Below are 25,461 nucleotides of genomic sequence, written 5' to 3'. Positions count from 1 at the left end.
AAAGTTTTTAAAATTTGTGGCTACAGTGATAAATGTCAAAACAAATAAAAGAGCAGAGAGTTTAGGGGGACCCGCCCTCTGTTTCAGCCCTGGACTCACTTGATGAGGCGGCCTGTGTAGTGCTGGCAACAGCAGGCATTGATAACATCACAGTCTTGCCTGAAACAAATGAAAACACAAGAGGGTGAGGGTGAGCTTCCTGGCGCCTATCTTGGAATTGCCTCCATTACCAGCACCTGTGACACCCAGTTGACCCTTGGACAAACATGGGTTTGGACTGCACAAGTCCACTTGTATATGGATTTTTCCCAATAAAGACAGTAGAGTACTGAAATGTATTTTCTATTCCTTATCATTTTCTTTTCTTTAGCTTACCTGATTGTAAGACTATAATGTATAATACATATACAAAATATGCTATGTTATCAGTAATAACATAATTTAACCAATCGACTATGTTATCAGTAAAGCTTCCGGTCGACAGTTGGCTATGAGTAAAGGTTTTGGGGAGTCAAAAGTTACATGCAGATTTTTGACTGCATGGGAGGACAGTGCTCCAAACCCCTGCCTTGTTCAAGGGTCAATTGTACAGGATTCTATAAAAAGTTTCCAGGACTTTCTCTAGGACAAAATAGTTTGTAATTTTTATCTTAACATAAACTTTTATTTCATTCAGATTTCCTCTGATTTTATATTATGTGGTAAAAAGAGCCTTGTTTAAAAACTGCCCTCCACCATGTCTAACAAAGGAATACCTCAAAGTAAGAGAGAATTAACAGTGATGAACTATAAAAGCCTCCCATTCAAACAGTATCTACATTAATAACTTATGAGACTTAAAAACAAGACTAAAAACATTAAAATATTGTAAATGCTTTACCTCCTAAATGCAATAAATTGTGATGTTTCTGCATGTTGCAGGTCCTTTTCATTGAGTAAAGTTTTAACTGCAGAATATAAATCTGATAATTTGAAAGAAAAAGGTTAAGGAAAAGCACCAAATTACAACAATGTTTCTATGGAGAAACTAATTCAGAATTTCTGCTAAGGGGTCCAGGAAAACATCTTACCAAAGGGAATATTTAATTCACTGTGGGAACATCAACTGCATTTGTTACATTGGCCAGACAACAGAAAAGAATTCCAGGGTTCCAGATACCCTATCCCCAACAGAGAGGTCAACCACTAGCCAGGACAAATTGTCATCCTAATTTGTAATGTAACCACTCATATTCACTGATGGTTTGTGAATGCTAAATTTAAAATATGAGCAAGAGGACAGAATATGCAACAGAATTACTCAAGTAAGACCTCTTTCTGATTTGAGGTCTGATGGTACTGGTGGTAATGACCTATAATTTGAGAATCTATATGCTTTGCGTATGTTATTTCACTTAATTTTTTAATCTTCACAACATTCAGATGAGGCAGATATTATTATATCCAGGCTGATAATTTAACTGATATACATACAAGTATAAAACACTGAGCTACTTCCATAGAAAACAGCTACACTGCAAATACCACAATGCTCCACTCCCCACCCCAAACCATGTCTCTCATTCCCTGAACCTCCAGACCTCCCCAGGATCCAGCATCTAAAAGGTTAAGCCTGGCACAGCAAGGCATCCATTTCAGGAGTGAGCACTTCCTAACAGCTATTAAATAGTCTGTCTATCACCACAGATTACATCCTTGTTATGAGTATGAAGCTGAGGCTCCTGGAAGTAAAAGTAATTTCCAAATGAGGAGGGTGGCTGGCCTTCCTCTTCAAGTGCTCAGCTCACTGACAGTGACGCTCACTTATAACCTGCCCTTCCTCAGGGCAGTCTTCCTCTAATCTCTCTTAGCAATAGTAAGAAACTGCATGAGAGAGAGAAGATATAAAAATTGGGATAGGAGCATTGCAGGCTTTTGAGCCTGCCCCTCACAGCAGATGAATCACATCTTGTGATGCCCTGCTCTAGGAAGGCTAAATAGTTTCTCTCTGAGCCTTTCATTTTTCAGATGAAGAGAGGATTATCACTAAAAAATGGCCAATACCAGAGAGAACCAAGATGGTGGCGTGAGTAGAGCAGTAGAAATCTCCTCCCAAAACCATATATATTTTTGAAAATACAACAAATACAACTAATCCTAAAAGAGAGACCAGAAGACACAGGACAACAGCCAGACTACATCCACACCCACAAGAACCCAGCGCCTGGTGAAAAGGGTAAGATACAAGCCACAGCCCAGCGGGACCCAAGGCCTCTCACCCCAGCTCCCGGCAGGAGGAGAGGAGTCAGAGCAGGGAGGGAGAGGGAGCCCAGGACTGCTAAACACCCAGCCCCAACCATCTGCACAAGAGCGCAGACACAGTGCATGCGTGGGGTGCTGGATACTAGGGAAACAGGACAGTAAGACCTGTGAGCGGGTCCCCGCAGCCGGCACACCCAGGACAAAGAAAAGCGAGTGCTTTTTGAAAGTCTTAAAGGGACAGGGACCCACAGCTGGACGGAAGCGCCCCGGGACACTTAGCCCAGCAGCTGTGAATCCTGGGGAACTCTGGGCACCCAAACCCCCGCAGCGCAGCTCGGAGGCCCCTCATGGTGATAAACAGCTGCCAGCCTGTTCCCCCTCCAACGGGGCTCCGCCATATTGGAGAAGCGGCCTGAGGCAGGCCATGCCCACAGCAACTGCAGAGCTAAATAAACTCCATAGCAGTGAGGCAACATCAGAAGCCCCATCTGCAGGCAGCTGCCCAGCACAAGCCACTAGAGGTCGCTCGCTGTTCTCCCAGGAGAGGAAGGCCACAAACTGGTAAGAAGGGACTTTCTCTTACCCAACACACGTGCCAGCTCCCCACAAATATATCTATTGCCATGAAAAGGCAGAAGAAACTGATACAGACCAAGATCACAGATGCAAACCCTGAGGAGATAGACCAAACCAGTCTTCTTGAAAAAGAATTAAAAATAAAGGTCATAACCATGCTGATGGAGCTGCAGAGAAATATGCAAGAGCTAAGGGATGATGTCTGGAAGGACATTACAGAAATGAAACAATCTCTGGAAGGATTTATAAACAGAATGGATAAGATGCAAGAGGCCATTGATGGAATAGAAACCAGAGAACAGGAACGCATAGAAGCTGACACAGAGAGAGATAAAAGGATCTCCAGGAATGAAACAATATTAAGAGAACTGTGTGACCAATCCAAAAGGAACAATATCCGCATTATAGGGGTACCAGAAGAAGAAGAGAGAGAAAAAGGGATAGAAAGTGTCTTTGAAGAAATAATTGCTGAAAACTTCCCCAAACGGGGGAAGGAAATAATTGATCAGACCATGGAAGTGTCCAGAACTCCCAACAGAAAGGACCCAAGGAGGACAACACCAAGACACATAATAATTAAAATGGCAAAAATCAAGGACAAGGACAGAGTTTTAAAGGCAGCTAGAGACAGGAAAAAGGTCACCTACAAAGGAAAACCCATCAGGCTATCGTCAGACTTCTCAAGAGAAACCTTACAGGCCAGAAGAGAATGGCATGATATATTTAATGCAATGAAACAGAAGGGCCTTGAACCAAGAATACTGTATCCAGCACGATTATCATTTAAATATGAAGGAGGGATTAAACAATTCCCAGACAAGCAAAAGTTAAGGGAATTTGCCTCCCACAAACCACCTCTACAGGGTATTTTAGAGGGACTGCTCTAGATGGGAGCACTCCTAAGACTAAATAGATGTCACCAGAGAAAATAAAATCACAGCAAAGAAAGCAGACCAACCAAATACTAACTAAAGGCAAAAAATAAAAAATAAAATCAACTACCCACAAAAGCAGTTAAAGGAAGCACAAAAGAGCACAGAATTAAATAACCAACATATAAAGAACAGAGGAGGAGGAGGAATAAGAAGGGAGAAAAATAAAGAGTGACCAGACAGTGTTTAAAATAGCTCAATAAGCGAGTTAAGTTAGATAGTAAGATACTAAAGCAGCTAACCTTGAACCTTTGGCAACCACGAATCTAAAGCCTGCAGTGGCAATAAGTACATATATTTCAATAATCACCCTAAATGTAAATGGACTGAATGCACCAATCAAAAGACACAGAGTAATAGAATGGATAAAAAAGCAAGACCCATCTCTATGCTGCTTACAAGAGACTCACCTCAAACCCAAAGACTATAGGAACAAAGAAAGACTGAAGGAACAAAACAGCAGCAGAATCATAGAACCTAAGAATGGACTAACAGTTACCAAAGGGAAAGGGACTGGGGAGGATTGGTGGGAAGGGAGGGATAAGGGTGGGGAAAAAGAAAGGGAGCATTAGGATTAGCATGTATAATGGGGGGGGCACGGGGAGGGCTGTGCAACACAGAGAAGACAAGTAGTGATTCTACAGCATCTTACTATGCTGATGGACAGTGACTGTAATGGTGTTTGTGGGGGGGACTTGGTGAAGGGGGGACCCTAGTAAACATAATATTCTTCATGTAATTGTAGATTAATGATAACAAAATTAATAAATTAATTAATTTTTTAAAAATGGCCAATACCCAGCTCAGCCCCAGCTCCCACCCCACTCCCCACTCCCCCACCTGCCACTCCCCCACCTGCCACAGCAGGAATCCCCAAAGGTCTCACAGAACACTGCTCTCCTTACTAGCATGGGATTGAGCTGCTCTGCTCTTGGCTTTTTTCACCCTCTCTACATCTCACAGATTAGTAAACACACTGTATTTCATTGATTCTAAGATACACATTTTTCCACATTTCAGTATCTCTGAAATTCTAGCCCGGCTATGATGCCTGTCTGAAGTCTTTGTACTTTGCAATCATGGACCAACTTACTCAATAATTCACTTAATTATTAATGAAAAAGTACTATATGCCTCTCTAAGGAATATTTATTCATTTATTTTAAAGAAGAGACTGATTTTCCAACTGAAGTTTATAATTAAGATAGAAAACCAGCACCAGCTAAGCTCTGCTACCGTTCTGAAACAGACAACTTTTTTTAAAGTGCATTCTCATTAATGTAAAGAATGGGTGCCAGACTCAAGACTAACCACATTTTAGGGACATCTAAATGGAGTGGCAGAGAGAGCAAGTTACTTAACCATCTAAGTCTCATTCCCTTCTTCTGTACTAGTACCTACTATTAACTAGGTTGTAGTACAAATAAATATTATCTATTAATTATTCATAGTATACTAATTTAGAAATGCACCTTATAATCCAATTTACATAAAACCAAAATAAACAACGTATGTTTATGTATGGATAAAAGGTTAAAAAGAATAAACATCAAGCTCTTACTATATATTTGACCTTTGTAGGGTTTTCTTGTGGGAAAGGAGCAAGGAAGATTACAGGGAAATGTTAATTTTTAATTCTCTTTTGTATCATTTGATGCTTTTTTAAGGAATATAAATTATTTCTCTAATCAAGAAAACCAAAAAGGCATTTATAGAATACTATGTACATACGATGCTATATAAAAAGAATATTTTAACATGTGAATGGACACTATCTCAAAGGAACTGAGATTGGTGATACACATGAAGGGGGAAAGGCTTACAGATAAAGTCATATGTCACCGACTTTCACATACAGAGTGGAAGCAGTTAAGTAGGAAGGATATACCTTTAAGAACTGAGGCTACTACAATAAATCCTCAATAATAATTTAAATCTAAGTTTTGAGTAAATCACTATACTGTTAAAAATAGTTTGCTAAGTTTATAATACAAATAAGATCAAAAGGTTTAATCTATTTAAATTAATTTGCAATAATTTAATATCTATTATTCACAAAAAATTAACATGTATACAGTACATCAAAACTAATGAATGCCCTTAACCCTCACAACAGCTCCATGGGCATCACCACATTTAGAAATGGTTAAGTGACGTGACACAGGTCATATGCACAAGGGATGATCTCCTATCCCATGCTCCTTCCCAGCCCCGTCATGTTGTCAGCCTAGTACCCATAACTAGCAGTGATGCTTGTCCATTTCATCGAAACAGAACTATTAGGAAATCAATTTGGCAACACTTTGACAGCCATTACTTTTGTTTCACAAATGTGGCTGAAATAATGAATGTATTTACTTTTCCAATGGCTGTAAAAGAAAACCTGCACTAGCTAAGACAGGCTTCCTCCTGAAAGAAATTGGATTACTGGGGCTTCACTTTATTTTAAGCTAATCATCTACATCCCTTTTTTCACTCAACAAATATTTCTGAGCCCTTAGTACGTATGTGTCAAGAGCTTATTTCTTTACAAAATTCTAGGATAATCTGCTTTTCATGATTAATAAATCAGTTTTATTTTCAGTACCTAATTTTTTACTAGCAACATTTACCTTTACCATCAAATAAAATTATAACTGCTGCAAAACTGAAATACTTAGCCCTATGTGACACAGAAGTTTATACTTACAGGGATGATGATTACTTTTTGATGATTGAGAACCAGCATCCTCTTCTGGAAGTCTGACAAAAATAAATGTTTTCTGTTGTATCAAGACAGGGAATGTTGGATTATCAGAGATATTCAGCTGTGCATCAAATTTCGGAAACTGACGTCTTGAGATTCTTAATTAAAGATAAAATAAAACACCAAGAAGATTAGTACCCAAAAATATGTCTTCATGTATGATCAGATCAGAGGTAATGTCATTACAGTAATTAATATCTGTTAATAGATAATATATAGAGTGAAAAGGCTACCCATAGACACATTATAAACAGTTAATGAGTTTTAAAATAGAATTAGCCAGGCCATAATGTTACATTTATCAATCAGTCCCCTACCCCTAGCAAATTAAAGCCATTACAAAAAATTTCCAGGGAATTTACGAAGCACCACTCTGAGAACTTGACCTACTTTTCTCCAGACCACAGGAGAACTATAAGGTAGGTATTAGCCTCATTTCACAGGTGAGCAACATGAGGCTCAGTCAGCAGGGGTGAGTTGTCCAAGTCCACAGAGGTAGAAACGGGAGCTAGGAGGCAAAGGTGGACCCATCTGGTTCCATAGCCCTTTCTCTTTAAATTAAGTTGGACTCCTTGGGACCTTTTTCTTATTTGCATCATCCTCTTTCTTTTCTCCTTTCTTTTACATATATGGTATATATGGCCTCATTTTCCCAGCTGAATCAAGTATCCACATCTCTGTGCTTCTATTCCCTCCCGAATCTTTTGTTCTTGTATGTCCCAAGACTAACAAACATACCCAAAAGCAGAGTAAGGGGCAGGTGCCTAGTCATAATAGTCTCATATTATTTGGAAGACAACTGACTCCCTGAAAACACCTCAAAGCAGCCTAGCTGTCAAAGGCAGTGGTCCCCTACAGGGTCATCCTCAGCTGTCCCAATGAGGATGAAAGAGAGGAAGGGAGAGGGAAGGGGCTGTCCTTACCAGAAATATCCCAAATCTAATTTTTGGGATACTGAGAATCATCATGGATCTCCTGCTCTGTTTCTGACCCAGGATACATAATACATTTGTATCTCTAGGAACATTTCCCTGGGGTCACTGGGATCCTTCTGTCATTCAAATATTTGGTGATGATGATTAAGAAGAAATGGTAAAAGGAGCAGAGCTGAGCCCAAAAGGGTTACTAAAAGGAATTCCTCAGGTTCAAATAACACTGGCTGTCAAGAAACCTAATGTGTTTTAGAGTCTTTAAAGATTTTTCAGACTTTAAAATAACCAATCAGCTACCAATATCCCAAAAATGAGCTGGCATTTAGAAAGGAGCAGAAGAGCTGTAGGAAAAGACTATCACACATCCACCTGCATTATGTGTCTTAATATCTTCATGTGAACCTTCGTCATTGACCCTGTTCCTTTCAACTCTCCCTCTACTCCCACTATCTTACTTGGGGTAGACAAGGGCATAGAAAAATGATCTACTTTCTGCTGACATCCAACCAAGAAAATGTTCAGCAACAAAAACATCTTGTAAAAGAGTCAAACACAAAGATAAATTTTGGCTCAATGAATAAAGCAAGTCTTTTAGCATGCTGATGCCCCATTCAATACTCTATTACAGAAGATCACTCTCCAGGCTTACCCAAAGACTAAGGGAAGACAAGGTTCTTTTCTACTTTAAAGGGAGTAATATACCACCAGGATTCATCAAGGGGTGAAATACCATACTCATTTTTTTTGCTATGAGTTTCCCTTACAAAAATTAAGGGAAGAGGAGGGAGCCAAGATGGCGGCGTGAGTAGAACAGTGGAAATCTCCTCCCAAAACCACATATACCTATGAAAATATAACAAAGACAACTCTTCCTAGAATAAAGACCAGAGGACACAGGACAACATCCAGAACACATCCACACCTGCGAGAACCCAGTGCCTTGTAAAGGGGGTAAGATACAAGCCCCGGCCCCGTGGGACCCAAGCGCCCCTCCCCCCAGCTCCCGGCGGGAGAAGAGCAGGCAGAGCGGGAGGGAGACGGAGCCCAGGGCTGCCGAACACCCAGCCCCAGCCATCCGGGCCAGAGCGCAGACACAGTGCGTGCGCAGGCGGCCCTGGATACTAGGGAAACAGGGCAGCAAGAACAGTGAGCGGGCACCGGAGGCCGGGCGCCGGAGGACGTAAGAAAAGCAAGCGGACACTTTTCTTTTCTTTTTTTTTGCTGTTTTGTTTTGGCGAGCACTTTTTGGAAGTCTTAAAGGGATAAGGACCCCAATACTAGGGAAACAGGGCAGCAAGACCAGTGAGCAGAGGCCTGAGGCTGGCACCGGAGAATAAAGAAAAACGAGTGGCCGTTTTTTATTTTTTATTTAAAAAAATTTTTTTTTTTTTTTTGGCAGTCGTTTTGTTTTGGCGGGTGCTTTTTGGAAGTCTTGAAGGGGCAGGGCGGGACACTTAATCCAGAGGTAGGGAATCTGGGATCTCTGGGCACCCTAACCCCTGGGCTGCAGGGAGCAGGGAGGCCCCTTACGGAGATAAATAGCCTCCAGGCCGCTCCCCCTCCAACGCGACTCCACCATCTTGGAGTAGCTGCCCGAGCCAGGCCACGCCCACAGCAACAGCGGAGATAAACTCCATAGAAGCCGGGCAGGAGGCAGAAGCCCTGTCTGTGCGCAGCTGCCCAGCACAAGCCACTAGAGGTCGCTGTTCTCCCAGGAGAGGAGGGCCACAAACCAACAAGAAGGGAAGTTCTTCCAGCCGTCACTCGTCCCAGCTCTGCAAACTATTCCTACCATCATGAAAAGGCAAAACTACAGGAGGACAAAGATCACAGAGACAACACCAGAGAAGGAGACAGACCTAACCAGTCTTGCTGACAAAGAATTCAAAATGAAAATCATAAACATGCTGATAGAGATGCAGAGAAATACGCAAGAGATATGGGATGAAGTCCGGAGGGAGATCACAGATGCCAGAAAGGAGATCACAGAAATGAAACAAACTCTGGAAGGGTTTATAAGCAGAATGGATAGGATGCAAGAGGCCATTGACGGAATGGAAACCAGAGAACAGGAACGCATAGAAGCTGACACATAGAGAGAGATAAAAGGATCTACAGGAATGAAACAATGTTAAGAGAACTGTGTGACCAATCCAAAAGGAACAATATCCATATCATAGGGGTAACAGAAGAAGAAGAGAGAGGAAAAGGGATGGAAAGTATCTTGGAAGAAATAATTGCTGAAAACTTCCCCAAACTGGGGGAGGAAATAATCGAACAGACCACGGAAATACACAGAGCCCCCAACAGAAAGGATCCAAGAAGGACAACACCAAGACACATAATAATTAAATGGCAAAGATCAAGGACAAGGAAAGAGTGTTAAAGGCAGCTAGAGAGAAAAAAGTCACCTATAAAGGAAAACCCATCAGGCTAATGTCAGACTTCTCGACAGAAACCCTACAGGCCAGAAGAGAATGGCATGATATATTTAATACAATGAAACAGAAGGCCCTTGAACCAAGGATACTGTATCCAGCACGACTATCATTCAAATATGACGGTGGGATTAAACAATTCCCAGACAAACAAAAGCTGAGGGAATTTGCTTCCCACAAACCACCTCTACAGGACATCTTACAGGGACTGCTCTAGATGGGAGCACTCCTAGCAAGAGCACAGAACAAAACACCCAACATATGAAGAATGGAGGAGGAGGAATAAGAAGGGAGAGAAGAAAAGAATCTCCAGACAGTGTATATAACAGCTCAATAAGCGAGCTAAGTTAGGCAATAAGATACTAAAGAGGCTAACCTTGAACCTTTGGTAACCACGAATTTAAAGCCTGCAATGGCAATAAGTACATATCTTTCAAGTCACCCTAAATGTTAATGGACTGAATGCACCAATCAAAAGACACAGAGTAATAGAATGGATAAAAAAGCAAGACCCATCTATATGCTGCTTACAAGAAACTCACCTCAAACCCAAAGACATGTACAGACTAAAAGTCAAGGGATGGAAAAACATATTTCAGGCAAACAACAGCGAGAAGAAAGCAGGGGTTGCAGTACTAATATCAGACAAAATAGACTTCAAAACAAAGAAAGTAACAAGAGATAAAGAAGGACACTACATAATGATAAAGGGCTCAGTCCAACAAGAGGATATAACCATTCTAAATATATATGCACCCAACACAGGAGCCCCAGCGTATATGAAACAAATACTAACAGAACTAAAGGGGGAAATAGACTGCAATGCATTCATTCTAGGAGACTTCAACACACCACTCACCCCAAAGGATAGATCCACCGGGCAGAAAACACGTAAGGACAAGGAAGCACTGAACAACACAGTTGAGCAGATGGACCTAATAGACATCTATAGAACTCTACATCCAAAAGCAACAGGATACACATTCTTCTCAAGTGCACATGGAACATTCTCCAGAATAGACCACATACTAGGCCACAAAAAGAGCCTCAGTAAATTACAAAAGACTGAAATCCTACCAACCAACTTTTCAGACCACAAAGGGATAAAACTAGAAATAAACTGTACAAAGAAAGCAAAAAGGCTCACAAACACATGGAGGCTTAACAACACGCTCCTAAATAATCAATGGATCAATGACCAAATCAAAATGGAGATCCAGCAATATATGGAAACAAATGACAACAACGCTAAGCCCCAACTTCTCTGGGACACAGCAAAAGCAGTCTTAAGAGGAAAGTATATAGCAATCCAAGCATATTTAAAAAAGGAAGAACAATCCCAAATGAATTGTCAAATGCCACAATTATCGAAATTGGAAAAAGAAGAACAAATGAGGCCTAAGGTCAGCAGAAGGAGGGACATAATAAAGATCAGAGAAGAAATAAATAAAATTGAGAAGAATAAAACAATAGCAAAAATCAATGAAACCAAGAGCTGGTTCTTCGAGAAAATAAACAAAATAGATAAGCCTCTAGCCAGACTTATTAAGAAGAAAAGAATGTCAACACAAATCAACAGTATCAGAAACGAGAAAGGAAAAATCACGACGGACCCCACAGAAATGCAAAGAATTATTGGAGAATACTATGAAAACCTATATGCTAACAAGCTGGGAAACCTAGGAGAAATGGACAACTTCCTAGAAAAATATAACCTTCCAAGATTGACCCAGGAAGAAACAGAAAATCTAAACAAACCAATTACCAGCAACGAAATTGAAGCGGTAATCAAAAAACTACCAAAGAACAAAACTCCCGGGCCAGATGGATTTACCTCGGAATTTTATCAGACATACAGGGAAGACATAATACCCATTCTCCTTAAAGTTTTCCAAAAAATAGAGGAGGAGGGGATACTCCCAAACTCATTCTATGAAGCTAACATCACCCTAATACCAAAACCAGGCAAAGACCCCACCAAAAAAGAAAACTACAGACCAATATCCCTGATGAACGTAGATGCAAAAATACTCAACAAAATATTAGCAAACCGAATTCAAAAATACATCAAAAGGATCGTACACCATGACCAAGTGGGATTCATCCCAGGGATGCAAGGATGGTACAACATTCGAAAGTCCATCAACATCATCCACCACATCAACAAAAAGAAAGACAAAAACCACATGATCATCTCCATAGATGCTTAAAAAGCATTTGACAAAGTTCAACATACATTCATGATAAAAACTCTCAGCAAAATGGGAATAGAGGGCAAGTACCTCAACATAATAAAGGCCATCTACGATAAACCCACAGCCAACATTATATTGAACAGCGAGAAGCTGAAAGCATTTCCTCTGAGATCGGGAACTAGACAGGGATGCCCACTCTCCCCACTGTTATTTAACATAGTAGTGGAGGTCCTAGCCAGGGCAATGAGACAAAACAAAAAAATACAAGGAATCCAGATTGGTAAAGAAGAAGTTAAACTGTCACTATTTGCAGATGACATGATACTGTACATAAAAAACCCTAAAGACTCCACCCCAAAACTACTAGAACTGATATCGGAATACAGCAAAGTTGCAGGATACAAAGTCAACACACAGAAATCTGTGGCTTTCCTATACACTAACAATAAACCAACAGAAAGAGAAATCAGGAAAACAACTCCATTCACAATTGCATCAAAAAAAATAAAATATCTCGGAATAAACCTAACCAAAGAAGTGAAAGACCTATACTCTGAAAACTACAAGTCACTCTTAAGAGAAATTAAAGGGGACACTAACAGATGGAAACTCATCCCATGCTCGTGGCTAGGAAGAATTAATATAGTCAAAATGGCCATCCTGCCCAAAGCAATATACAGATTTGATGCAATCCCTATGAAACCACCAGCAACATTCTTCAATGAACTGGAACAAATAATTCAAAAATTCATATGGAAGCACCAAAGACCCCGAATAGCCAAAGCAATCCTGAGAAGGAAGAATAAAGTGGGCGGGATCTCACTCCCCAACTTCAAGTTCTACTACAAAGCCACAGTAATCAAGACAATTTGGTACTGGCACAAGAACAGAGCCACAGACCAGTGGAACAGAATAGAGACTCCAGACATTAACCAAAACATATATGGTCAGTTAATATACGATAAAGGAGCCATGGACATACAATGGGGAAATGACAGTCTCTTCAACAGATGGTGCTGGCAAAACTGGACAGCTACATGTAAGAGAATGAAACTGGATCACTGTCTAACCCCATACACAAAAGTAAACTCCAAGTGGATCAAAGACCTGAATGTAAGTCATGAAACCATAAAACTCTTAGAAAAAAACATAGGCAAAAATCTCTTGGACATAAACATGAGCGACTTCTTCATGAACATATCTCCCCGGGCAAGGAAAACAAAAGCAATATTGAATAAGTGGGACTATATCAAGCTGAAAAGCTTCTGTACAGCAAAAGACACCATCAATAAAACAAAAAGGAACCGTACAGTATGGGAGAATATATTTGAAAATGACACATCCGATAAAGGCTTGATGTCCAGACTATATAAAGAGCTCACACGCCCCAACAAACAAAAAACAAATAACCCAATTAAAAAATGGCCAGAGGAACTGAACAGACAGTTCTCCAAAAAAGAAATACGGATGGCCAATAGACACATGAAAAGATGCTCCACATCGCTAATTATCAGAGAAATGCAAATTAAAACTACAATGAGGTATCACCTCACACCAGTAAGGATGGCTGCCATCCAAAAGACAAACAACAACAAATGTTGGCGAGGCTGTGGAGAAAGGGGAACCCTCCTACACTTCTGGTGGGAATGTAAATCAGTTCAACCATTGTGGAAAGCAGTATGGAGGTACATCAAAATGCTCAAAACAGACTTACCATTTGACCCAGGAATTGCACTCCTAGGAATTTACCCTAAGAATGCAGCAATCAAGTATGAGAAACACCAATGCACCCCTATGTTTATCACAGCACTATTTACAATAGCCAAGAATTGGAAGCAACCTAAATGTCCATCGATAGATGAATGGATAAAGAAGCTGTGGTACATATACACAATGGAATACTACTCAGCCATAAGAAAAGGGCAAATCATACCATTTGCAGCAACATGGATGGAGCTGGAGGGTATTATGCTCAGTGAAACAAGCCAAGTGGAGAAAGAGAAATACCAAATTATTTCACTCATCTGTGGAATATAAGAACAAAGGAAAAACTGAAGGAACAAAACAGCAGCAGAATCACAGAACTCAAGAATGAACTAACAGGTACCAAAGGGAAAGGGACTGGGGAGGATGGGTGGGTAGGGAGGGATAAGGGGAGGGGGAATAAGGGGGGTATTAAGATTAGCATCCATAGGGGGGTGGGAGAAAGGGGAGGGCTGTACAACACAGAGAAGGCAAGTAGTGATTCTACAACATTTGCTATGCTGATGGACAGTGACTGTAAAGGGGTTTATAGGGGGGACCTGGTATAGGGGAGAGCCTAGTAAACATAATATTCGTCATGTAAGTGTAGATTAATGATACAAAAAAAAAAAAAAAGGCAGTTCCTGTATGGAGACCTCCAATGAGTCCTACACAAGGGTATAAAGGGCATATAAAAGTGTAGGCAAAGGGTCTGTTTGTGTTTATACAGAGGATCAAAGCCTAATTGGGCTACCCCGAAAATGAACTAAGATATGATATGAAAAAGAACTTCCAACATCAGCACTCTCTGGAAGACTCATGCCAGAAGATGATCATCAAAAAACCCCAACAAAGATCCACGCACTGCTACAGCTGTAGATGCACTCATCCCACCAGTTCCTGGACTTGCCATGGGAATGAGGAAGGAGATATCTAAGCTGGCCTGTGCATACAGTAAAACAACAAATTTGACTGGATCTATATTGTTGGAACTCAAACAAGAATTAGGAGAAGTGTAAAATTGTAGTGCTCCAAAATCTTACAACTACAGACTATTTACTGTTAAAAGAACATATGGGATGTGAACAGTCCCCAGGAATGGGTTGTTTTAATTTGTCTGAATTCTCTCAGACTGTTCAAGCTCAGTTGGACAATATCCACCATATCATAGATAAGTTTTCACAAATGCCTAAGGTGCCTAACTGGTTTTCTTGGTTTCTCTGGAGATGGCTGGTAATTACAGGTATAGTTAGGTTATGTAACTATACTCCTATTATGTTAATGTGTGTGCACAATTTTATTAGTAGTTTAAAACCTATACATGCTGAAGTTACTCTACAAGAAGATATGTCAAAGAAATAATCAATCTTCCCATGTTTTCTTCTGCCTGCTACTTCTATAGCTTTTCTTCTTCCCTCCTAATTACAACCCTTAAATAGAATTCGTGCCTCATATCAAATTTACCGAGTATCATAATTCTTCCAAGTGGTAAAGATACCTCAAGACAAATGCTGGGCATAGAAGCCACAGGGCATAAATATGCAAAGAAGTAAAAAGCTAACCTTTTCAAACAATAAGGCTTCTCTCTCACTTACCAACTTTACCATTTCCCTGTATGGCCCCGGAAGATGACTGGTTAGCCAGAGACAGGTAAGATTCCTCAAGGGAGGAACAACCTAAGACAGGCACAGTCGCAGGGGGGCCATCAGGTGAGATATTGGGGATCAACAGAGGTGAGGCTTAGAACCTCAGCCCCCCTGTTCTGAGAGAAATCTTCTGCATACGTGGATGTTTTATTGCCCTTGTCTAGCTTGGATTAACACATAGTCTATAGGCACACACCTGATCATCTACATTTGCTCTCTTACAACACTAAACTATGTTTTCTACCTTTATCTTGTATCTACCTACCACTTCAGCATTAAAAATAATAATAATAAAGAGAGAAATGTGGTAACCACATATAAATCAAGTATAAAAATCAAATGAGTATTCATATTTGAACTGTTTATAGTTCATAATGCATGAGCAAAACCGAAAGTTTCTGTGATGACTGCCCTTGTACTGTTCACCATGTAACTTATTCACTATGTAAGAATTTGTTCTCCATGTAAGAACTTGTTTGTTATGCTTCAGAAGATTGGAGACTGATGAAAATTAGGCTTGGGGTGGATTAATGATTGCGCATTGAGCATTGACTCCCCTATACAGAATTTTATTGTTGTTAACAACCATTTGATCAATAAATAGGAGAGATGCCCTCCCAAAAAAAAAAAAAAAAAAAGTAACCGGGATGTAATGTATACCATAAGGAATATAGTCAAAATATTGTAACAACTTGGTATGGTGATAGCTGGTACCTAGAATTATCATGTATATAAATGTTGAATCACTGTGTTGTACACCTGAATCTAATGTAATGTAATACTATGTGTCAACTACCCTTCAATAAAAAATAATTATCTACAAAAAAAAAAAAAAAATTAAGGGAAATTTCTTTCCCAATTCTCCCTTGAGCTCTAATGAATCATTTCCAAGTCTCTGTTCCCCTTGGGCTTATTCTAGTCTTTAAGCTTAGTGCAACTGTAATTCACATATGCACTTTCCTTAAATCAGAAAAACACATTCACTTTTAAATTTCAGTAATAATTTATGCTGACCAGTAATGAAAAATATTAACTTTGTTTTTCTAACTGTGAGCCAAAATGTATATATATAATACCTGAAAGATACACTAGGTTTGCTAAAAGGTTATAGTAAATGTACTAATCTGAATCACCCTAATTCAAAAGCTACTATGTTGTTTCTTTACCTTTTATTTCTAATACAGCAGAGAAAAAACATAAATTTTTAGTTAAATTATACCTTGTAGCATTGTCCACAATTAGCTCAGATTCTGCTCTATGGTTTGTCTTTAGTTCAATAGCACAATTTCTTGACTTAAGAGTCTCAAAAAGATCTTTCAGCAAGTTTCCAGGTTCAATGCTGGGTAACTGTCTGATATCACCTAAAAGTAAAAGGGAAAATAAAGGGAGACAGTAGGTCTTAGGTAACCAGGATCCTAAAATTTCAAAATTATTTTTCTTTCTCCCTACTGATATATGCTAACATTATAAAGACTTACTCTGAGAAAAGAAGTCCCAAAAAATCTATTTTAAATGATTTAAGAATACTGTCTTTAAGAATATTTGACAAAGAAAAAACATTCAATTTAAACAATGTAAGATAAAAAAAAGTACTGATAAGACAATAAGGTAAAATCTGAATTGAACTTTATACCTATAACCAAGGGCAAACAATGTAGGAGCATATATTTTAGCCAACATGTAAAGAGAAAACAGGCTTTAGATTCCAAGGATTTAGTCATTTACTCAATCTTGCTCAGTGACTTACTAAAAACATGGTAGAATCTAGGGCCTCAAATGAATAAAATAAACATATAAAACAAAATACACTCAATGCATTTGATAATAGATAAATTCTAGTAATGTAATGATAATGTTTGGCTCTATTAAAAATCTTTTTGCTTTATGTAAACAAACAAACCCTAGCGATAAGAAAAACTATTGTCTGGTGTTAAGTGGGAGATGGTTAAGCCATTAACAGAATCAACTGTTTATAAAATACCATCGAATTTCTAAAAAAAAATTATGTGTATGCAATTGGGTTCTCACACTGCAATTCTCTTTTCTCCATTAAATCATAGAGTAGATAGATCAGTACCACCCAACAGAATCTAACTGAATCTCACCAGAACCGCAAAGGACTTAAGAGGCTGGTGAGGTCTAATTTGGGTTACTATAAAATCATAAATTATTTTTAAGTTACTTATAATTCAGATACTTTATTATTTCCAAATTATCTACATCCTTATTTACTCTGAATCTGTGACATCTTTACTATTTTAATAACCATCATTTAGGTAATTAGCAATAACCCCTCACAACTCTACTTCATGCACATCCTAGGCTGCTGATATCCTGGCCAAACAAAAAAAACACCCAAACTGATAAAGACAGTGGTCAAACTGAACTCAGGGTAGCTTTAGTATGGGCTCTGAGAAATGGCTTCCCAAATGTAGGATCTGGATATTAAAACAGTGAAATGTTATAAGTAAACTACTAGCTGCAATGCATTGAAGTAAACAAACAGAATTCCAACAATATTTTAACTCACCAAGGATAATAAGCTTAGAAAGTTTGGAGTGCTCACACAATAAATTTAAAACCGATTTGAAGATTCCTACAGATACCAAGCTCCCTTCATCCACAACCAGAACTCTAACAGAAGAAAACTTCCATGGCCTGTTCTTGGTGGTGTTTTTTTTCTCCCATAAATAGAAGCTATAATTGACCTACAAGCAAAGTATTGACTGAATTTAGATTACAAATTTTACAAAAACATTTTTTAAACACTTAAATCATTTTATTGTAAAACAAAACTCTTATTGGGGTATGGGTGGGGACTTGATAATATGGGTAAATGTAGTAACCACATTGTTTTTTCATGTGAAACCTTCGTAAGAGTGTATATCAATAATACCAAATAAATAAAACAAAACTCTTAAAAGGGGAGAGATATAGGTAGAGAACTTAGGGAAAATGACTAAAGAAATAGAGAACACAAAAGTTACAGGGATGAATACTCAGAAAAGATAGATTAATCTAACAAAACAAGAATCAAATAGCTAAAAAAAATTACTTCCTAATGAATATTTGGTGTGTTTGACAGGCTTTGCACACAGCAGTATTCCACTGCAAACATCTCAGCCCTTCTCTTAGCACTCCTGACCAACTCCAGTGCTTCTCACAACACAGTCTGCAGACTATGACATGCTTACAACCAGTCCCAATAAGAACAGAGCTTATGCTAGAATCTAAATTAACATCATTAAGCATATACTTTAATTGATTTTTTTTTTTCCCCCAAAATAAGACTTTCTCAAGGAAGGAAGCAGTACACTGATTCACTTCCTGGCACTAGCTCCAATGTCACTGCAAATCAGGAACAATTTACAAACTGGCTATTTTGAGTGGCATGGATCTAAATGATTAGCTACAAGGCAGGGATCCAGAAGACATTCAATAAATATCTACAGATTGTCATCAGGAAGAAATAAAAATTAATCAACACATTAAATAAAGTTTATCTTTAAAGTAAGTGTTTTATCTACAGAAAAAATATACAAGGTTTTACCTGACATAGTGTATAAGCGTTAAAACCAGTTTTCTGTCTCAGTAAGCAAGCTGCTTTCCCTGTAGGTGCTGTAAGTAAAACTTCTATAGCTTTGTCTGCCTTCAGTAGACTTTGCTCAGTAAAGGTAATCCATTCTTCTGGTACATCCTGGTCTTGTTCAAAATCTTCACAAGCTTTTTTTACTTCTCTTTCTTCCAACTGCTCAATATGCTTAAAAAGGTGGCTAACAATTGTGGTCTTCCCACAACCACCTTTCCCACTTATAACTGTCACAGCATTGGAGCAAATCATTTCCAAAGCTGCCATCTGATCCTGATCCAACTGAACTTCACTTATTTCTGCATTCACTGCACTCTCGCCATTATTCCAAATATGGTCCCTACTGTCCTGTGTGTCCAGAATGTCCACAGAATTTTCTAATCTTGTTTCATCGGGTGTACCTTCCTTCAATGTATCATCACTTCTTGAATTCTCAGGTTTTGCGGTGCGAATAGATTGAAGCACCTTTCTGACATCGACATGCAAATGCCATGGAGGCCTCATCATCAGCTCACATACTGAAGAGGCAATGCGTCTTTCAGCCTGGTAAAGGCTGTAAGGAAAGATACAGGACTTCTCATATGTCACCACACCAATATCCTTCAAAAACTTCAGAGACTGCCAAGCATCATGGAAAGACATATGGCCTAACAGTTGAGAAGTTAAGTCAGCTTCTTCAACAAATGTGTGCCCGTGTTCTCGACAGATCTGCTTCAGCGTAGCATATATTATTAACGCATTCTTCTCCAGATCAGTTATCAATTTGAGAAGAGACTTGCACTGACAAAATGCTGGCCAGCTCGCTTCACACTGCAAAAGCTTCAATTCTCTGTAGGTTATCTTTAAGGAAATACAGTTCAAGTTGTTTATAAAAATTATAAGTGTTGATGAATATTATTAGAATTAAAGTAAAATCTATGTTATTTTTATTTAAGTCCAAGAAGACATGTATTTTCAACTAAATTTGGAGAAAAAAACTATGTACCTAATACATAACTAATTTGTTTTACTATACTGTGATGAGATCTATATAATTTTTTAATTAAAATTACATTGTCTCAAAGCAATACACATTCAGTACTAAAAGTCAAATAACACTCTAAAGTTTATTGCAAAACAGAGCCCCCATCTTACCCTTCCATGCCTCTGAAGATAGCATTTCAATACTTTATTTCTTCCAGAATTTGTCTCTACATTTCTAAGAGCTTTTTATACTATTCCTTGATTTTTTTTAATGTTAGATATTTAATAGGACTACCTCTATGGAAAGTCTTTCTCTATGGAAGCTCTCTTTTATATAAACCATCATGTCCACATGTTTCTCCTCCTCCCACCTTTGAAAAAAGTTGCAGTATACATTTTGTTAATCAATTTTGGTTCAATCAGTGTAAATAGGATTCACAGCTGAGGGACAAGCTGTACTAGGATTATATTAACTTTTACATTGACTACTGGTGTGTTATAGTGAAGTTAATAGCTGTCTTAGTTTCTTGGCTTACCTAGTTTCCAATGTACCTATTACCAATTCTGCTCAAACTCCACTGCAGAGGTCCAGAACTTTCTTCACCATGATCCACACAGTAGGTCATCCACTGGTTCCATTTTACTTATATATATATATATATATATATATATATATTTTTTTTTTTTTTATATCTTTTGGGCTGAAATGTGTCCTCCCCCAAATTCATGTTGAAATCCTGACCCTCCCCTCTAACCCTAGAATGTGAGCGTATTTGGAGATTGGTCTTAAGGAGGTAATTAAGTTAAAATGAGGTCACTGGTTGTACCCTAATTCAGTGTGACTGGTATCCTTCAAAGAAGAGAAGAGTAGGACACAGGCACAGAAGGAAGCCCATGTTGAAGACACAGGGAGAAGAACCATCTACAAGCCATGGACAGAGGCTTCGGAGGAAACCAGCCCTGCCAACACCGTGATTTTGCACTTGTAGCCCCCTGAACTGCTAGAAAATAAATTTCTGTTGCTTAAGACCCCCAGAAAATGGTGTTTAGACTTAGGGGTTAGCCGACCTAGCAAACGACATACCATATACAACACAAACTACAAAAATAGTACAATACCTGAGTAAAAAGCCTTTATTCTGGTGGTGGTTTACATGCTCAACAATAGGACTTTAAGCTCCCTTTTCCCACTTGAGGCCCAAAAGCTCTTTGTTTTACCCGCTCCCTTCTCTACTGGATAAATATATATAATAATCTAATATTCCAGGTTATTTTTCAAAGCATACTGAAATCATAGTAATTTTATGTAGGGAACAAATTCATTATTCCAGTATTTCTCCAATTGGAGGTTGGGGCAGAGGCACTGTAAGCATTTTGGGGGATCCAGAATTGTTAAATTGTATTTTCATTTGGGAAACCACTTATAACCAAGCATTTAAGTGCCACAATTGGTTTCTAATGTTACTGGAGCTTCAAAATGCCACTTCACTACTCTTGACCTCTAATAATAAGTAGAAGTGGATTCATTTGAAAACAATATTATTCTGCCAAATAAAAAAAAAATCAAATGATATCATGATGTACCAAATAACGAAAGTTTTCAGAAGTTCAAACAGGAAATAAGGAAGAGTTGCACAGCAGCATGTACTTGCCAAATTCTTAAGAACTTTGTGTCTTCAATGAGATCTAGACTCAAGTTGCAAATGACAAGTCAGTTACAAAAAAAGTCTAGTTCAGCTATTTTATATAACTCATTTGAATGTCATCAATTTTGTTATTTTGTTTTCCTTTATAAATTTATTGTATAACTATAGGCATAAAAGTTTATATTTAGTTGTAACACTCAAAGGAAAACTGAGGCCCACACTTTTTCTTTTCCTTTGAAAGAGGTGTAAAAATTGTCAAGTGTAAGAAATCCTGCCTTATACAAAATTACTAAGTGCCAAGCAAATATCTTACTTACTTTGCTAAATCCAAGTTTCCATGGATGTGTACCTAAAATCTCTTCTATCTCTTCCAAGACCTCGTTAGAACCTGAACTTATAAGACATTTGAAGTGTCGAGGCAGAAGAACCGGAAGGAATTCCATGATTTTGGGAAACTTCAAAGCTCTCATTACAGTTATAAATGGAACTACAGGATATCAGAAAAGAACAAATCAAGATCAAAATATACAAATGAGCTCATAGAAGAACTGATTTGATAGACTTTCTTATGTAGCACAAGCAGTTCAAGAAATCCCAGAAAGAAATTTACTTTAATCAGGAAGAACATTGATCTTATTATGACAATTGCTTTTTACTGAGATGGTTTTCATTGTGCTTAACACCAAAATTCACATCTTTAAATGCTCACATTAACTGCTTCTTAGCCTTTTGCTTCCTTTTGCTGGCAATATAATCAGAATAAAAATTTTGACTACATATAAAGATAAATTTAAGGCTAAGCATAAAAAAAAAAAACATTTACACATCAACTTTTATAATCATTTTTTAACTGTACCCATGATTCTTTTGTCAATTAAGTCACTCAATGATGTACTGACAAATATTTTGATGTAACTAAGAAATAAAATATTCCATATATATGAATGTCCAGACAACAAAGCATGTTTAAACATTTTTTAAACCATTTTAGACTGAAATCTTTCCAAAATGGATTACTCGTATTCTCGCCTTTCTCTTCTGCCTTCTTAAATGGAATCATAGACAGCTAACTTTTTCTTAATGACTCAAAGGTAATCCTATGGATACAAAAGTTAGAGAGAGAGAGAATCAGAGTTCTAGAGCTGAAAAGGAACCAAAGGAGCTTAAAGATCGTCTCACCCAATCTCTTTATGTTAAAAATGAGAGACCTGGAATGTCAATGACATACTCCAAAAACAATACACATTTTAATCCCACCAATTTAAAAAAAGAATACTGTTACAAGATACTCTACTGGTAGTACTTCAAACACACTCATCATTAAGTATCTTAATTACAGCAAAACTTGATAAAGATCACACTTACTTGTGCTTTCCAGAGGACAGTACGTCTCACAATCTGGGGATGACTGTTCCTGTTTATTCTGTGTAGACTGTTTTTGACCATTCCTTCCAATTTCCTGCTGGAAAGTTCTTAATGTTTCCCTAATATTTTCAAAGTTGAGGTCTTTATAGCTTGATACATCACTTACCCATGCTAAAAACTTATTTATATTATCACTGGAGACTTCACAGTCTTTAAGAAAGAGGGAACAGATATGTTTTTGATTTGGTGGTGACATATCAGACTGTAAAAAGTAAGATGGAAATCCTTGAACTTGGTATCTCTTCAATCCCATGGGCTTCACTTGGACCTTCACACGCCACCAAGGACTGTTCATTGGAAAACGTCCAAACACGTCACAATTCTCTTGAGTGTTTTCATCAAAAATTAGAACTTAAAAAAAAAGTTAATTTAGGATATTTTAAAACCTCTTTCCCAATGTCTTATCAAATCTACCACTCCCTGTAAGCTCTCTAGAAGAGGACAAATGTTTCATTTGTCTTTGTATTCCAAGAGTTAAACACGGTATGCGGCATGTACCATGTCTGCTATTTCTCTTCTAAAATCAGTCCTCTCTCTGCCAATCTGAACTCAGCCATTACTGACCTCCATGCAATTTCTAAAAAATGCCGCGGTCCTTCCCACCGCATGGTCTTTGCATGAGCTGTTCCATCTGCCTTAAATGTTCTTTTCCTTACTATTTACCCCATTTCCTACAGACCTCAGCTCAACTGCCATTTCCTCAGAAAAGCCCACCTTCAATCTCATGAATATAACCTCTCATATCACTACTTACTATTCCTTTTAAGTACTAAGTAATATTATAGTTACTTGTGTGATTATCTAAAGAATGTCAGTTTAATTCACTACAGGGTAGGCTCCATTAATTAGGACAGCAACCTCATTATCTTACTTCTTCAGGGTATTCCAGCAACAAGCACCTTACTTGGAACATAATCACCAGTCACTAACACTTTCAGAATAAATGACTAAACCCTCCATAAAAACCTGAAATTTTCTAACCTGTGCTGTCCACTCACATTTAAATATAATTATCCTGTTGCAATTAAATATAAATTTAAATTTTAGCCCCTCAGTTGCACTAGCTGTATTGCAAGCTCTCAATAGCCACACGTGGTTAGTGGCTTCTTGTACTGGACAGTACAAATATAGAACAAAGCCATCAACACAGGATACTATTGGACAGCACTGGTCTGCACGTTAAAACAACCACGTAAAACACAACGTTCACATAATAGATGTAATACAGCAGGGGAAACTACACAAGGTAAACAACGGATCAGAAGGTTATTAACACAAAGTTAATGAATCAGCATACCGTAAGGTGTTTCTTGTGAGTGTGTTTTCTTAGCCGTTGAAAAACAGCCACATATTTGCCTCCAGAATAGGGACATAGGTTAAAGCCCTGATTCTGGGTGTGAATACAGGCTCAACATCCACTTTTATAAAACTATCCCAGAGTTGTGAACGTTAAACGAGATAATATATGCAGAGCACAAACTTAACACGCAATATTTCTAAAGTCACAGCTATTACTATTATTATTTTAACCTAAGTAAGGCGAAACAGGTAGGCCATCCCAAAGGAAGTCTGTAAGCAACGACTGGGCGCCAACTTAGGACAAAGCCAGAATGGGAAACACTTCCTGCACCCCCCCCAATCCCAGTCCTCAGGGGCAGGTGCTTCCTCACCGCGAAGGCGCCCGGGGAGGCTGCCAGCCTTGACGCCCCCACTGCAGAGCTCCTCGGCGTCCACAAACAACGGGTCTTCACCCTCCTCCACATCCTCCTGCAGAGAGTCATCGTCTTCCTCCTCCAGGTCCTTGGGAGGGAGCAGAGGTCCCTGCAGTTCACGCAAGCAATGATTCCGCCAGGCCATATCCACTCTCCCGAGCGTACCCCCAACCCGGTACAACGTGGATCCAGAGCACAGCCATGATCAGCCAATCAGCTCGGCAACTGTAAGACCGACAGATTCCGGGAACGCCCCCGAGCCGCCGGCGTGTGAGGGGCGGGGCGGGGCGGGGCGGCGGCGAGGCTCCGCCCAGGTCTCCAGTGCGGCCGGGAATGGGACGGAGCGGGCGGAAGGGGGCGAGCGGAGAGTGGTGCCCGCTCTGCGGCTTCCGCAACCACATTTGAGCGTCTGCGAGGTGCTTGCAGGAAACCAGCGGGTCGGTCAGGGGTAGGTGTGACACCTGCAGAACTGCTAGCCCACCGCAACCCCCTCGGAGAGAGCAACGCGGGGAAAGCCACGTCTGCTGAGCCTAGAGAAACCAGAAAAGCGGGCCCTCCCAGCTCCCCCAAGACGAAAGCCCAGAGGCTCTCCAGGACGGGCCGCGCCGTCCAAAGCACAGAACTGCAAATCTCCAATCCGCACACGCGTCTAGTCGTGACTCCTTTGAGTCGGCACT

The 25,461-nt window shown here is 39.1% G+C and overlaps 1 protein-coding gene across 1 annotated transcript in view; it reads right to left on the bottom strand.

Moving 5' to 3' along the window:
* Positions 1-24,986, bottom strand: part of HELB (DNA helicase B) — a 42,211-nt gene extending 17,225 nt beyond the window's left edge. Inside the window, exons 1-9 of the mRNA XM_036894906.2 lie at positions 24,743-24,986; positions 23,013-23,423; positions 21,965-22,134; positions 19,000-19,878; positions 17,980-18,157; positions 16,669-16,810; positions 6,439-6,593; positions 881-962; positions 100-159 (exon numbers count right to left, since the gene is read on the bottom strand). Of these exons, the coding sequence (XP_036750801.2) occupies positions 100-159; positions 881-962; positions 6,439-6,593; positions 16,669-16,810; positions 17,980-18,157; positions 19,000-19,878; positions 21,965-22,134; positions 23,013-23,423; positions 24,743-24,929 (2,264 nt within the window). The 5' untranslated portion in view covers positions 24,930-24,986. The remainder of the gene's footprint in view (positions 1-99; positions 160-880; positions 963-6,438; positions 6,594-16,668; positions 16,811-17,979; positions 18,158-18,999; positions 19,879-21,964; positions 22,135-23,012; positions 23,424-24,742) is intronic.
* Between the last annotated feature and the right edge of the window lie 475 nt (positions 24,987-25,461).

Source organism: Manis pentadactyla, chromosome 10, assembly GCF_030020395.1.
Source record: "Manis pentadactyla isolate mManPen7 chromosome 10, mManPen7.hap1, whole genome shotgun sequence".
Lineage (NCBI taxonomy): Eukaryota > Metazoa > Chordata > Mammalia > Pholidota > Manidae > Manis > Manis pentadactyla.
Note: the sequence above shows the minus strand (reverse complement) of the source record. Positions and strands in the feature narration are given on the sequence as shown.